This window comes from Varanus komodoensis, unplaced genomic scaffold (genome assembly GCF_004798865.1).
Source record: "Varanus komodoensis strain SLA01 unplaced genomic scaffold, ASM479886v1 scaffold253, whole genome shotgun sequence".
NCBI lineage: Eukaryota > Metazoa > Chordata > Lepidosauria > Squamata > Varanidae > Varanus > Varanus komodoensis.
In genome coordinates, this window is record NW_025335668.1 from 43,127 (window position 1) to 59,215 (window position 16,089).

General features: G+C 47.7%; 2 gene segments (V, D, J or C); both read left to right on the forward strand.

Annotated features, from left to right (window-relative positions):
* The first annotated feature begins 10,110 nt into the window (after nucleotides 1-10,110).
* On the forward strand, nucleotides 10,111-10,678 carry LOC123024877. The segment is given in 2 exon segments: nucleotides 10,111-10,213; nucleotides 10,302-10,678. Coding segments are annotated over 2 exon segments (435 nt in total).
* Nucleotides 10,679-12,605: 1,927 nt separating this feature from the next.
* Nucleotides 12,606-16,047, forward strand: LOC123024878. The segment is given in 3 exon segments: nucleotides 12,606-12,711; nucleotides 12,800-13,120; nucleotides 16,025-16,047. Coding segments are annotated over 3 exon segments (402 nt in total).
* The last annotated feature ends 42 nt before the right edge of the window (nucleotides 16,048-16,089 follow it).

The window sequence follows — 16,089 nt, forward strand, 5'->3', positions numbered from 1 at the left end:
GAGAAAAGGATGTTTTTTTACTGCAGTTGGCCTTATTTTCTGCAGTTCTTGGAGGTAAAGTTCTCTTTTCTTCCAATGAAATTTGCTGTGTGCTAGATTTCTATCAAGGCTCATTGTAAATCTTTTCCTTTTAGGTGTCTAATCAGAAGACCTACTGTTTGAGTATGCAGGGGATGTCAAAAGATCCGGAGAGTCCCTCCGTCTCTCCTGCTGGGCCTCTGGCTTCACCTTCAGCAAGCACTGGATGAGCTGGGTATGCCAGGCTCCTGGAAAGGGGCTGGAGTGGGTTGCACACATAAACACTGGATCATCCCAATACTATACAGACTCTGTGAGAGGGCATTTCATCATATCGAGAGAAAACCCCTCCAACATGCTGTACCTTCAAATGAACTACCTGAAAGTTGAGGAGACAGCCGTGTATTACTGTGGAAGAGACACAGTGGGAGGAAGTGAATGTGCAGCCACTCAAAAACCCTGCAGTTGTGTGAAGAACAGAATTTGTGCTGAGAAAAAGGGAGCCCGGCCTTCTCAGAGCAGAGGTCAACTGGGTCCCACTTCCCATTTCCCTCAGTGTCTGGGCATGTCCTTCGGTCCAGCCCGTAGCAAGCAGACTCTTGATGTCCACCATGCTGCCCAGCAGCTCTGTCACAGAATGAATAACTCAGATGTGCACAAATTCTTGCTTTTCTCTTCCTGACAGTCATAGACAGAAAGGAGACAACTTAAAAATGCATTTCCTTACATCCTATCACACATTATGTGTTTAAAGGAGACAGTGATGAGCGAAGCATCCATGGCTAGCTCAGGAAGTTGAGGGTCACCAGAGTTAAGTTGCCCCTCTTCTGATTCTCCATCACCTCGCTTTACTCTAGACGGTAGTTATGTGGTGTGGCCCAGTATGCCAGAGTGACTACCTCCTGCTGGACATATCTTGTGGGTGGCTGCTCAGTGCCATGAACTTTGGATGGTGAGCGAACCAGCACATGACCTTGAGGGCACAGCAGCTGCCCTGAGGAAGCAGAGAAGGTGGGGAATGAAAGCTTTGGGAGTGTGGTGGTGGGGACCCAGGCGCAGCGTGGCAGTTCAAATGGAGAAGGGTATTCTCCATGGAGGACCTCACTCCATGACTGAACCACATGCAGCCAAGTCCTTCAGAGCCCATTGGTCTATGCACTCCAGAACTAATGTAGCACTTAGTGCAATACACATTAACAATTGCATAATTCTGCTTCTTAATTTTTATTAAGGTTTAATTCTGATTACATATTTTACTAAAAATCTTGTCAAGTAGAATAGCCTTCATTGTGTGATCCATTATTTAAGAAGAAAAATGCTTTATGTGCGTGTTTACCCTCCATGGCAAATGAAACAATGTTTCATAGTTTTGTAAAGCAGATTTTCATTTTGGAGTGTGACAAGATTTGCCACTTGGCACTTTGAGGAGAGATGGAGAGCATCCATCCACCACACTCTCTTTCTTTCTTCCTCTTTCTCCTGTACATAAATATACACACACACAAATGTGTGAGAACATACAGTAGCACAGAGCATGAAAGAGAGGGAGACAACAATCCAAATAAAATGAAGGGAGAACAAGGGATGTGAGGAAGTAAAAATGGAAGCAAATCTAACAGTGACTTCCAGAGGAAACAGGGCCATAAACCAGACCCTAATACCTCTGACCACCCCCACCCCTGAGCTATTATGTAATTCAATAACCGGATGCATCACCCTCAACTTAGGATTTGGACTATTCCATTAGTCCACTAATTTTAATAAATTATCTAATGGATCTGTGAAGCTCTGATTGAAGCACCATGAAAAAACAGGTGGCCTGAAACAGGCAAAGGGAAAGAGGCTGAGAGTGCAAGAGGAAAGCTGGATGGGAACAGAAAAATACAAGGGTGGGGACATGAAAAGCAGCTCTTCCCCCTGAGGTCAACTCTGTGGAACAGGGCAGGGAGAGGGAAAAGGCCAGGACAAGTCACCTTAGCCATCCTGTTTGGTGCAGAGAGGGAGTAAGTGAAGGTGCTGGGAACTGCATGTGTGTGTGTGTACAGAAAAACTCCCCCCATGACTTAATGAGTGGATTTCCTGGCAATCTCCTTGGAAGGACAATGGAACCTCACCACCTATTTTGCCTCTATGGCTGCTCTGCATCAACCCAAAAGGGGGCAGCAGGCTCACAAACATGATGGGAAACATGTTTACTCTTAAAGAATGGGAAAGACAGGCATGTCCAAAATCGGCATGCATGTTTGCTCATCTGTGGCTTCAACCGTCCCCATGAAAGTTTCCTGTTGTGGTTTGCTGGCCAACTAGCTCTGTCCCTTAGTCATTTGAATCCTCAAAATGTTTCCCTCTCATAGTCTCTGAAATATCAAGGGGAAACTGAGAGTGAGTAGTGAAGGGAGCAAACCAAACCAAACATTTGAGGAAACTGGGTGGAGAAAGAAATATGGGATCAGCACTGTACCAATGCTCCAGCCATGACTCTGGTTAGCACATGGCAGTTGGAGAAAAATGGCTCAGAGAAGAGGGGAGTGGCCCCGGTGTGTCTCTGAAGGGGAGCGAGCCACAGAATGAGGAAGAGGAGCTTCCCTGAATCCCAGCTGGGGGCATGCAGGTTGCCTGCAAGGAACTCTTTGCCCGGGGTGTGGGGCATGGGACAAGGGAAGGGCCTTCTGTCAGCCAAAGCCCCCAGTGGGCCAAGGCACCCAACAAACACTGTGCTGAGTACATCCATTATCAGTGGGGCAGGGACAGCTGCATCCCAGTGTGGAGTGGCAGCAGTGATCCAAGAGGGTTGTGGAGTTGCTACAGCAGGCTGGGCTCAAGCAATTCCCCAGCAGCCATGCTGCCACATTTATCCTGATGCATATGCAAATTTGCAGGGGCAGTCCCCTCTTTAAATGTGCCATGCACACTCTCCCCCCACCTACATCAACCAGTGCACCTGAGGCACTTTTCAATCAACACTTTTCAACCATTTGAGGGGAAAATGAGGGCTTTCCTTCAATTTGTCTTACTTTCTGCGCTTCTTGGAGGTACTTTTCTTCTTTCACCTAAATGGATAAGCTGTATAATAGTTTTTGTTATTCTTTAATGTAACTCCCTGTCCTCATCTCTGCAAAATTCCTTTTCTACAGGAGTCCACTCTCAGGTCCAACTGACAGAGTCCGGTGGGGATGTCAAAAGGCCCGGGGAGTCCCTCCGCCTCTCCTGTCGAGCCTCTGGCTTCACCTTCAGCAGCTCCTGGATGAGCTGGGTGAGACAAGCACATGGAAAAGGACTGGAATGGATAGGAGAAATTAAAGGAGATTCCTCTACCATTAACTATTCAGATAAAATTAAAGGGCGCTTCACCATCTCCAGAGACAACCCCTCCAACATGCTGTATTTGCAAATGAACACCCTGAAAGCCGAGGACACGGCCATGTATTACTGTTCTGCAAACACAGTGAGAGAAAGTGAATGTGAAGCCAGGCAAAAACCTCCTGTGCTCTAGGCAGCTTTCTAGCATGATTTAGCTGCAGCAGACCAACGGGTAGAGTAAGATGTAAAGTTTCTACTCTGAACATCAGAGCCTTCATTTCTCTGATCGGAGGACCAGCTGTCCCCATCCCATGCCCATGGAGTCATCCCCCTTTCCACACCTTTGTCTTCAGCAAAACTTTATTTTATCTCCTAGACTGCTTACCCCAATGCTTCTGTTTGTGTGGGCAGAAGAACTGGGGGTGGATTTTGACAATATGATGCATGTGAAGTCACAGGGCACTCTCTTGCACTGCCTATGAGCATCCCAGGCAAAATATCTGAAAAATCCCAGCATTCTTCATGTATGAATTGCCTTGATGGATTCATTGATGGTGTTATGTAGACCCTCCTGAGATCCTATGTGGATGAAGGATGTTATGTAAATAGTTTAAATAAATAAATAAATACAATTTATTTCAAGGTTTACCTCCTGGTCACATTACCAGCCTTCACACTGCCAGTTATAAATTACAGCAACCTCTTGGCTTTTATGCTGGGGAGCCCACCAAAGTGCCAGTTGGTCTCCAACCCTACTTAAACTTTCTGTGAAAACACGGGTTGTAATCATCAATTGTTTTGGTGAGAAGTGGCCTGCATGCAGATTACACTCAACCCTGCTTCTCCACTACACCTGAATCCAGGTGGGGACCTGGGTGGCATGACCAGGGAGTTAGAAGACTGATAGCCTGAGAACTGACTCCCAACCAAATGGAGGCACTGTAGGCCTCCTTGCTCAGGAAATAGAAACTCAATCCACTTTGTGTGGAATTGCAGCTGCCCTGAAAGAGGGCTACAGATTCCCCCTCTTAGACCCCCTGTTGGGTGGGGTGAGGAAATAGACAAGGTGCAACCATTGATGGGCTTCAAAACTGCAAGTCATTGTGTTTGTGCATGCAAAATAGCTCCTGGCATGGTTTTATGAATGGATTTCAGCATGAGCCTCTTTCTGAAGAGACAAGGGCATCTCCCTTGGGGCCAGACTCCACAGCTGTGCTGCTCCATCATTCCAAAGGGGGCAGCAGCAACACTCAAACACGGACCTGTGAAATGCATTTCATCAGGAAGGGTGGGAAATAAACACTTGGCTATAATTGGCATCCACGTGGGCCCATCTGGGCCATTGGCTGTCCAGATGAAACTCTCCTGTGATGGTTTGCTGGCCAACCACATGTATCCCTCATTGACTTGAATCCCCTGAGATGCTTCCTTTCATCATTCTGGAAATATCAAAGGAGGGGTGTGAGAGAGTGATCAAGGAGAGGACACAATGCCAGTACAGAGGAATCTGGGTACACTAAGAAGAAAGAGGGGAACAGAGAAAGGACTGGTTCAGTCCATTGGACGGATTGGTCAAGGGTGCTTGAGACAAAAGGACTGAGCAGAGAGGGGGAGTGCCCCCAGTTTGCCTCTGAAGGATTGTGAGTGGGAGCTGAAGAGAATGAGGCAGGGAATCTTCCATGAAACTTAGATGGGGCTGAGTAGGAGACTTGAAGGGGACTTTCTGACTTGGTTGTAGGGCATGGGCATGAAGGCCTCCATCAGTGCCAGGGGGTGCAGACTGCAGCGCGTGAAACACTCACTCTGCTGCCGATATGGGGAGGGACGTCTGAGTCGCAGAACTGAGTGGCTGCAGTGTTTAATCAGTAGGTATGTCCCGAGATTTCCAAGGGGGCATATGGGCACTTTATCCAAATTTTCTGACCACCTCAACCTCTGTTGTCTCCTTTTCCTTTTGCCGTCAATCGTTCCCAACATCAGGGTCTTCTCCAGAGAGTCCTTCCTTCTCATTAGGTGGCCAAAGTATTTATGTTTTATCTTCCGTATCTGACTTTCTATAGAACATTCAGGGTTGATTTACTAATAGCCAAACATCTTCTTAGATTTCTAAAGGTCACGCACATTGCCCACTCATGGATCTCTTGGAAATTTAAAGCCATGCATGGCAGCAGAATGACCAGTTAAGAGTTCAGTGTTGTGAAGAAATCCAAAATGCCATCATAGCAGAGGGAAAACAGTTAGACACTTGAAATCTGGGCTTTCAACTGTGAAAGACTTTTCCCCAGTTGTCTCCTTCCCCATACCCCTTTCAGGAACTGCCGTCTGTCTTTCTAGGAGGCTTACTCATTTGTAACAATCTGAACTGCTCTTAGTAGTTCCACAAAAGTGAGGTGAAATAAGATTGCAAAAGAGCTGGTCTTAGAAAGCCCTTGAATAGAAAGCATATGCAAATCAGTCTAACCAGCTCACCTTACAAGAGGCTGAGAATGATCCAGCCAGAAGGTAGCAACCACCCAGAAAGCTGCTCCCATTATTCCAGTCAAGGAGGTGATTCCAACAGTCTCCGGAAGCATGCTCCTTTGGTTGGCTCTCCACTGCAGTGGTCCCAGGTTGTTTGTTTTTCGTGTATACACCAGACGTTTGCAGACTTTCCTTCACAATTTCCCTAAATTCTCAACTGGTCTTTTCTTTTCAGGCTGCCACTCAGAGGTTCGGCTGGTGGAGACAGATGGAGGTGATGTGGCACCTGGAGGCACCCTCTGCCTGATCTGCCAGGCTTCCAGATTCATTTTCACTGATTGTGTAATGCGTTGGATCCGCCAAGCCCAAGCAAAAGGGCTGGAGTGGGTGGCTGGAGCTGACAAGGATGATGGAAAAATCAAACGCTATAATCCTAAGGCCGAAGGAAGATTCACCATCTTCAAGGACAACTCTCAAACTTCAGTTTATCTGCAGATGAACAGCCTGAAGCCTGAAGACTCTAACTTGTCACTGTGAGTCTTGCACAGTAAAAACATCTCCCCAAAAACCCCAAAGGCACTTCTGGCACAGGAATGGATGTGCTGCAGAAGTTCAAGCTCCCAGGAATGCACAGGGAAACACAGGGTGAGGATGGGCCCAGCTTTCTCACCATATTTTATTCCCAGGCAGGCAGTTCAGATTTGCAATGTGAAATAAAAGTGATAGGAAGAGTGGAAGGTGGCTCTGAAAAATCAGAGTCAGGCAGTGACAGGGAACCAAACCATCATGGAATGCGGGGAGACACTGAAGAACAAGGAGGGAGCAAAGTGTTTTCATAGACCCAAAGGGGTGGGCCAATGATGTAACATTTTATTCAGGTGTTCATTCAACCCCCTGCCCCACATTTTCTCCTTCTAACTCATTAGGCCACCCATCATCCTCCAAATCCAGTTTGCCAGATCCATTTTAGGAAGATTGTATTCTTTGGAAAGACATGCTGAATGAGATTCCCCCCACCAAAAGAGGCAGAGGCAGAGGCAGAAAGACAAACCAAAAATAATTGGGCATTCATTTCCCAGAGCACTCCTTTCACATAGCGGGGCTAAATCCTAGTTTGCTCCATGATAAAGAACCAGCCACCACTCCACTCTAGATTCTTCCTCCAGGGAAGACCACCCGGTGTCTATGTTTCAAGTGAAGGTGGCTGGTACGTATCACATGCCTGTAGAGAAATGCATGTTTGTTTTACACACAGGAAAAGATTTGGAGTAACAGGAGCAGGAGGAGCAAGAAATGGTCAAATACAGGAACCAATTGATCCACTTTTTTATTTCCTGGACTCCACTCTGGTAAGCATTCAGTAGAAATGTCCTTTATTGCCTCTCAAACAAGGTAAGGTTCATAACCTCGAATATGGAATCAAATATTGAGATAAATATGCTGGGTAACCCACTAGTATCTTGGTCTGCTGTCTATTAAGTCTATATTTTTTATATCTGTGAGTATCAATTTTGGAATAGATTTTGAATGGATATGTAAATAGAGTTATTGTTATATAGAAGATGTGTGTGCTGTTAGATGATTATATGCTTTTGTTATAGTTAAGGATTGACAAAAAATTAAAATGTAAAAAAAAAAACCAAGTGAAGGCTCATCTCTCTCTCACACATGCACGCTCACACACACACTCACACACATACGCAACCTAGACTCATGACAAGTTTACTTCTTCTAGCTGACCAACAGATTACAGCCATGAAGCTGATTGGTGGTTGATTTCGGACAGACAGAAGGAAGTATTTCTTCATAAAGCATATAGTTATAATAATAATAATAATAATAATAATAATAATAATAATAATAATAATAATAGTAATAATAGTAATAATAGTAGTAGTAGTAGTAGTAGTTAAAATACAGAATGTGCTGCCATGGGAAGTGGTGACGGCTGCCAATCTGGATGGCTTTAAAAAGAGATTGGACAGATTAGTGGGTGCAGAGGCTCTCAGTGGCTACTAACTTTGCTGGCGTTGAGCCACCTGCTTCACCAAAGTTGGAGAGTCTACATCATGGGTCCTCAAACTAAGGCCCATGGGCTGGATCCAGCCTGCGATGCCCATTTAACTGGCCTGCCCCACAGGTTTTGCACTCGTCGGGCACGTGCACAGGCATGCATGGGCACACAGCTTGCTCACGAGGAGGTTGTTTTAGACTAGCTTGAAGAAAATAATCTCCCCGTGAGCAAGCCGGTGCCTTGCTGTGCACACCCGGTGGCAGTTTGCTTGCGGGGAGATCATTTTGGACTCAATCGGAGAAAATGAGCTCCTCATGAGCAAGCCGGTGCCTTGCCTCGTGGCCCCCATCCTCCCCTCACCTCGGGTGCATGCACGCATACCCTACCCTCTCACTAACCCATGCCCCCATGCCAGCACTGCCTTGATAGCCCACACCCACCGCTGGTACCTGTCAAATGGCCCCCTTTAGAAAAAGTTTGAGGACCCCTGGCCTATATAGACCAGTTTCTGAGGAGCTGGGCAGGAGGAGCTCTTGCACCCATCGTGCTGGAGGGATCCTGATGACAGCTGGTTTGCCACTGTGTGTACAGGCTGCTGGACTAGATAGACCCTTGCTCTGATCCAGCAGGGCTTTTCCTAAGCTCTTATGGTCTTAACTACTTAATATGTGAAGACTCGTATCTCAGAACTAATGTACAAGACAAGCTACAAGAAACAGACCAATATAAAGATACAAAAATATCAGGAAAGTTATGAAATGGGAAGGGGAGATCTATCCAAATGTTTTTGTTGCTATTGTTATCTTTAAGTCAATTATCAGTTGTAACAGCTGTGCATTCAATTGTGTTATTTATTCAGAAGTATCCCCAAAGGGTACCAGTGGATGACAATTATACAAACCTTTCAAAGAAAATGACAGTTTTAACGCTTCCGTTTGGTGGGGTGCATGGCTGGGAGGCTGCCCAGAAATTGTAAATAACCACAGAAGGAGAAATTGTGTGTATGTGTGTGCTTGAAATCCCACCCACCACTGCTCAATATATGGATTTGCTGTCATTCTCTGTGATCCATCCATGACTACAAGCCTGCTGTTCTCCATCGACCCAATAGGGGGCAGCAGGCTCATGAAAACCAGCACTCCATACATCTAGTTATGAAGGGAGTGAAATAAATACATTAATATCCATCCATGTGTGCTGTCCTGTGGTTTCAGCTGTCTGGGTGTCTCTTTCATGTGGTGTCTTGCTTGAAAACTGTCTTTGTCCATCTGCCAAGAGTCTTTCCAATCATTTGATCTCAAATGACAAGACTCTACAGTTTAGCTTGAACTCAGTGGTCTAAGTAGCTGATATACATTAATTCTGAATTCTCCATCAGGTTGCACTTATCCTTTCATTAAGCACATTGGGCTCCAATTTGGAAGTCTTTCCTTTGAGTCAGAAGGGGCCTCCTAGGCCATCTAGTCTAACCCCCAGTTCCATCCAGGTCCGCTCTCGACATGCCTACCATGTGCATTTCTAACCTATCCTTGAACATCCTCTCTGATGGGGCTTCAAGCACCTCCCATGGAAGCCCATTCCAGATCCTTGGGGTCCTAACGTTATGGAAGTACTTCCTGGCATCCAAATTGAACCTTGGTTCTCTGAGCTTGGCTGTGCTGGAGTGCCTCTTGCCCTCCTCTGCAGGCACAACAGCTCCCTGTCTCAGACCCAGATCCCTCAGTCTCACCTCATATGGCTTCCCTGCAATCCGGCCACCATCTGCTGGCCCTGCACTGCACTGACTCTAACCTGGCTATATCCTTCCTGCAGTGTCGAGTCCAGAACTGAACACAAGAGTCACAGGATGTTTGGGTCACAGTCTTGGGAGGAGAGGGGAGCATCGCTGGTTGCACTGAGGTGCCTCTGAAGGACTGAGGAGGTGAGTCAGGGAAAAGAAAATGGCTCCCCTTCGTGCCTCCCAGAGGCAAAACAGGCAGGATGCCTGACAAGAATCTGGTGACCTGGGAGTGTGGCACACGCATTCATGCACAGGGGAAGAGCAAGGAAGCTGCAACAAAGGGATGTGTGCCGTGGGTCCTACACCCAGCAGAGCGGCTATTGAGGGCTGCCAGAAGCACGTAGCAGGGACCGGGGACTCACAGCATGAAGTGGCACCAGCTTGATATTAGGGCTGTTTAGTTGTGCTGCTAAAACAACAGGGTTTCGGGCTAAAGCTGTGCAAAGGCCTGTGGTGCTGCTTTATCCTGGTGCATATGCAAATTTTCAGAGTTGGCTTCCTCCTTAAATCTGCCATCCACATTCCTTCGCAGGTACATCACCCAGAGATTTGCCACCACTTTTCAAATCAGCAATTTCAGAGCATGGCAGGGACAAAGATGCTTTTGCTTCAACTTGCCATATTTTCAGCTGTTCTTGAAGGTAATTTTCTGCATTCTCCCAAAGAGATTTGCAGCAGGCCCCATTTTTCTGCACACGTCAGGTCACTTCAAAGGTCCTTTCTTTCCAGGTGTCCAATCAGAGGTCCAGCTGGTGGAGTCCGGAGGGGATGTGAAAAAGCCTGGGCAGTCCCTCCGCCTCTCCTGTCGGGCCTCCGGCTTCACCTTCAGCAGCTACTACATGAGCTGGGTGAGACAAGCCCCAGGAAAGGGACTGGAATGGATTGCAGGGATATACACTGATGGGAGCCAGCAACAATATGCAGACACAGTGAAGGGGCGCTTCACCATCTCCAGGGACAACCCCTCCAACATGCTGTACGTGCAGATGAACAACCTGAAAGCCGAGGACACGGCCGTGTATTACTGTGCAAGGGACACAGTGGGAGGAAGTGAATGTGCAGCCAGGCAAAAACCCTTCCATGCTTCAGAGAACATTCCAGGCTAATTTCAGTGCAATAAATTACAGGGTCCAAGAAGTGGAAGAACAATGTGAAGAAGGTGACTACCCTGTTCTTGGACCCTAGATGGAGTCCATCTAGGCCCCTTTTCATGAAATTCTCAGCATTCTCTAACACATTGTCATGGGGTAGATCTTCCATCACTTTTCGCCAAAGAATTGATTCTTCTTCAGAAGTCCACCAATGCTAGCTAGCTCCACAGCAGGCAAAAAATCTTCCCCTTGAATGGAGAGCAGGGGATGCACTGAACCAAATATCTTTTGTGTGATTCCAGTGAGTGAGAGAAGTTATGCCTTCCTTAGAATTCCCTATGAGGTTTCTGAGAACAGCTTCATCACCATCCTTCCCCATCCCTGTCCCCGTCCCCCTCTTCTTCTCCCCACTTCTCAGGTTCCTGAATGAAGTCAAACTCCCCATTCTCTTATCTCAAAAAAGTACACAAGGGTCCATTTACTTGTCTTTCTCTGCTACCACCAAGTCAACTCCAGGAGTTTCAGAGGCAATGATGAGTTTCCAGAACGTATGAGTCACTTGAACCACAGTTGCCAGGAAAAGGATCTGCTCTGAAAGGGGTTTCAGACACTCCTCTTTCTGTGTGACAGAAGGGGGCACTCTGGTGTCCCAAATGAAACAAGTTAGTGCCCTAGCAGGGAGGGAAAGGAAACAAGTATTTCTATATTTTTGGAAGTTTAACCTTGCTCCCACTGCTCTTCCCAGTCACTAGTGGGTGATCTGTCTGGTGGACAATTTCCTGGGGAAGGTTTTTGCAAGCTGTATGTGCCCATAAACATTTGAATGGCCCTAGAAGTTTGATTCATTGTGAAACATCAAGGGAAGAGTAGGAGTGGGTGGCCCAGTAAAGAAAACACACACGCATTAGAGAGCAGCCTGGGTGGAGAAAAAAGCAAGCTGGCCATGAGGGACATCAGTAGAAACATAAAAACATAGAAACAGAGCGAGTCAGAAGGGCCTCCCGTGCCTTCTTGTCTGACCCCCAGCGCCAGCCAGCTCTGCTCGCGACATGCCTACCAGGTGCATGTCTGACCTATCCTTGAACATCCTCTCTGATGGGACTGCATCCACTTCCCATGGATGCCCAATCCAGACCCTTGGGGTCCCAAAAGTCAGGAAGTACTTCCTGGCATCCAAATTGAACCTTTGTTCTCTAAACTTGGTTCTGCTGGATGTCTCTTGCCCTCCTCTGCAGGGCAGGATAGCTCCCTACCCACCGCCATGTGGCACACCTTCATATACCGATATGTCGCCAACAGATCCCCTTGAAGTCTCCTCTTCTCCAGGCCAAAAAGATGCAGATCCCTCAGTCTCACCTCATATGGCTTCCCTGCAATCTGGCCACCATCTGCTGGCCCTACACTGCACTGACTCTAACCTGGCTATATCCTTCCTGAAGTGTGGAGTCCAGAACTAAACACAAGAGTCACAGGGTGTTTGGGTCACAGTCTTGGGAGGAGAGGGGAGCATCGCTGGTTGCACTGAGGTGCCTCTGAAGGACTGAGGAGGTGAGTCAGGGAAAAGAAAATGGCTCCCCTTCGTGCCTCCCAGAGGCAAAACAGGCAGGATGCCTGACAAGAACCTGGTGACCTGGGAGTGGGGCACACACATTCACGCGCAGGGGAAGAGCAAGGAAGCTGCAACAAAGGGATGTGTGCCGTGGGTCCTACACCCACCAGAGCGGCTATTGAGGGCTGCCAGAAGCACATAGCAGGGACCAAGGACTCACAGCATGAAGTGGCACCGGCTTGATATTAGGGCTGTTTAGTTGTGCTGCTAAAACAACAGGGTTTCGGGCTAAAGCTGTGCAAAGGCCTGTGGTGCTGCTTTATCCTGGTGCATATGCAAATTTTCAGAGCTGACTTCCTCTTTAAATCTGCCATCCACATTCCTTCACAGGTACATCACCCAGAGACTTGCAACCGCTTTTCAAATCAGCAATTTCAGAGCATGGCAGGGACAATTATGCTTTTGCTTCAACTTGCCATATTTTCAGCTGTTCTTGAAGGTAATTTTCTGCATTCACCCAAAGAGATTTGCAGCAGGCCCTGTTTTTCTGCACACACCAGGTCACTTTAAAACTCCTTTCTTTCCAGGTGTCCAGTCTCAGATCCAACTTGTGGAGTCTGGAGGGGATGTGAAAAGGCCCGGGGAGTCCCTCCGCCTCTCCTGTCGGGCCTCCGGCTTCACCATCAGCGGCTACTACATGAGCTGGGTGAGACAAGCCCCTGGAAAGGGCCTGGAATGGGTTGGAATTATGTGGTATGATGGAAGCAAACAGTATTATGCCGACGCAGTGAAGGGGCGCTTCACCATCTCCAGAGACACCTCCTCCAACATGCTGTACCTGCAAATGAGCAACCTGAAAGCTGAGGACACTGCCCTGTATTACTGTGCAAGAGACACAGTGGGAGGAAGTGAATGTGCAGCCAGGCAAAAACCCTGCCTCTTTCTGGCAGCTCTCTGGGATGATTTAGTCTTATTTTATCTTTTGTTTTCTTTTCATTTCATTTGTGTAATTTTTACGCTGTCCAATACCCAGTCCATCTCAGGATGGCTTCTAGTTCAAATCCCATAAATACATAGATACCTACATAATACAATACAAATGATCCACAAACTGAGCATGAAAATCTACCATATTTTTTGCTCTATAAGGTGCGCCTCACCATAAGATGCACCTAGTTTTTAGAGGAGGAAAACAAGAAAAAAAATATTCTGAATCAAATGGGCGCATAATCACAGGCACATTCCCCATCATTTCCCCATGAGCTGCACTGCTGACAGACTTACTGTGCACACATATTCTCTCTACAAGACGCACAGACATTTTCCCTTACTTTTGAGGGGGGGAAAAGTGTGTCTTATATAGCAAAAAATACGGTAGTTATAATTGAACATTCAAAGTCGGAAGAATAAAATGTCTTGACCTGGCTCCGGAAAGAAAATAACGTTGGCCCCAGGTTGACCTCTCTGGAGAGTGCATTCCATAGCCGAGGAGTCACCGCAGAGAAGGCCCACCTCCAAGTATGTACTCTCCTAACCTCCTTCAAGGAGAGTTCCTGGAGCAGGGCTTCTGCTGCACATCTTAAGGAGCGTGTGGGCAAATAGGTAAAAAGGTGTTCCTTTAGGTATCCTGGTCCCAAGCAGTTTAGAGCTTTATAAGTCTGTACCAGCACCTTAAATTGGGCCTCATCTTCAATTGGAAGCCAGTGAAACTGAGAGAGGACCGGCATTTTATGAGAATACTGACCTGCTCCTGACAGCAATCTGGCAGCTCTGTTCTGAACCAATTGTAGTATCCGGACCATCTTTAAGGGCAGCCCCACATAGAGTGCGTTACATTAATCCACCTGGGAAGTTACCAGAGTATGTGTCACCTTTGCGAAGGCAGTGCTCATCCAGGTAAGGACACGACTGATGGATGAACTAAAGATGAAAGAAAGTGCTACTCACCACAGCCACCACCTGGGGGTCCAGGACTGGCTCCAGGTCAAGGAGCACTCCCAAGCTGCAGACCCCATCCTTTAGAGGGAGTACAACCCCATCCAGGAAAGGGCCAAATCACTTACCTGAAAACCTGAACCTCCTACCAAGAGGACCTCCATCTTATCTGGATTGAGTTTGAGTTTATTGGCCCTAATCCAGCCCATTACCTCGGCCAGGCACCAGTTCAGGACAGCAACTGCTTCACCTGGATTAATTGTAAAAGAGAGGTACAGCTGGGTGTCATCAGCATACTGGTGACTCCTCAGCCTAAACCTCCTGATGATCTCTCCCAATGGTTTCATGGAGAGGTTGAATAGCAAGGGGGACAAAATGGAACCCTGTGGTACTCCATGGAAAAGTTGGCATGGTACACAGCCATAGTCTCCCAGTATCACCTTCTGGAATCAGTCAGCCAAATAGGAGTTGAACCAATACCTAGCAGTGCCTCCTACTTCCAAAGAGGCCCAGTCTATCCAGAAAGACACCATGGTCAATGGCATTGAAAGCCGCTGAGAGGTCCAGGAGAAGCTAGAGAGATGCAATCCCCCCATCCCTCTCCCTGAAAAGGTCATCATACAGAGCGACCAAGGCAGATTCAGTACCATAACCGGATCTGAAGCCAGACTGAAATGGGTCCAGATGATCAGTTTCATCCAACAGTGCTTGGAGTTGTGCCGCCACCATCCACTCCAACACTTTGCCCAAGAACAGTATGTTGGCCACCGGTCTATAATTGGAAGCCACCCCTTGGTCCAAGGATGCCTCCTTTAGGATGGGCCTGATCACTGCCTCCAGAGGGGCAGGGACTCGACCCTCCCACAGAGAAGTGTTAATGACCTCCTGGATCCAGGAACCAATTCCGTGTTTGGTTTTGTAAGTAACCAGAAAGGACAAAGGTCAAGCAAGCAGTGGGTAGGGTGTCCCAGTCCAAGCACCTTGTCCACATCATCAGGCCACATCAACTGGAACTTATCCAACAATGATGAACTGGATAGGGCTCTGGAGGATCCACAGGAGGATCATGGAAATGGATTTCATCCTCCATCTCTTTCATTACTTCCCATCCAGATCCAATCTTGCCACAGTGTCTTCCTGGTTCATTGCTTAAGTCCTCCTCCTGGAATTTTGTGTCCTTCTAGGCTATTGGCTTCTTACAACTCATTCTCCCCAGTGAGCCCCTGGAGTCATCCAAGCTGCTTAGGGAGCCAGACATCTTACAAGTCTGCTGCCTAATATGCACCCTCTGGGGACAACGGAGGGAATTTGGCTTTCTCCTGAAGGCTCACAGCATTAGTTGCCTTTCCATCCTTACAATATCACAACTCTCATATCCAGTGTGGCTATTTCACTTTCTTGGCCCTTCCCCATACTAGGGTTGGGACAGACCCTCTCAGAATCCTCCCCTCCGAGCCTTCCTGGGCTTCTCCTTCTGCACTGACTGGTCTTCCAAGTGCATTGAGCCAAGAGGATGCCTGCAAACACTTCCAGACTTGCGGTTGACCAACCAGCTGCATTTTCCTCAAGCTCGGTGTGGGAGAGGAACCCCTTCCCACATAGGGGTCTGCACAGCTCCTTTCCTGGGGAGCCCTTCATGTCCAGCCTTCTTCTCCATCAGCTGCAGCCACCCAAAAGGAGGCTACCTCCAACCCTAAGGTGTCCTGAGGTGGGCTCAGCTCCTGGACAGTGCCCAGTGAAAGCTGGGCACCCTTGCAGGGATTTGGACTAAGGGCCACTGCAAATAGGACTGGAGTCCAACATGCAGAGCCCAGGGAATGTGATCGATTTCCACTCCCAAGTGGATTCTTCCCACATCCCCACTCTGCCCCTTTTAGAGCTGCCTAAGCCAGAGATATGAAGCAGGATATCTGGGTGGGGGAGTGTAGGAGGCACTCGTGCC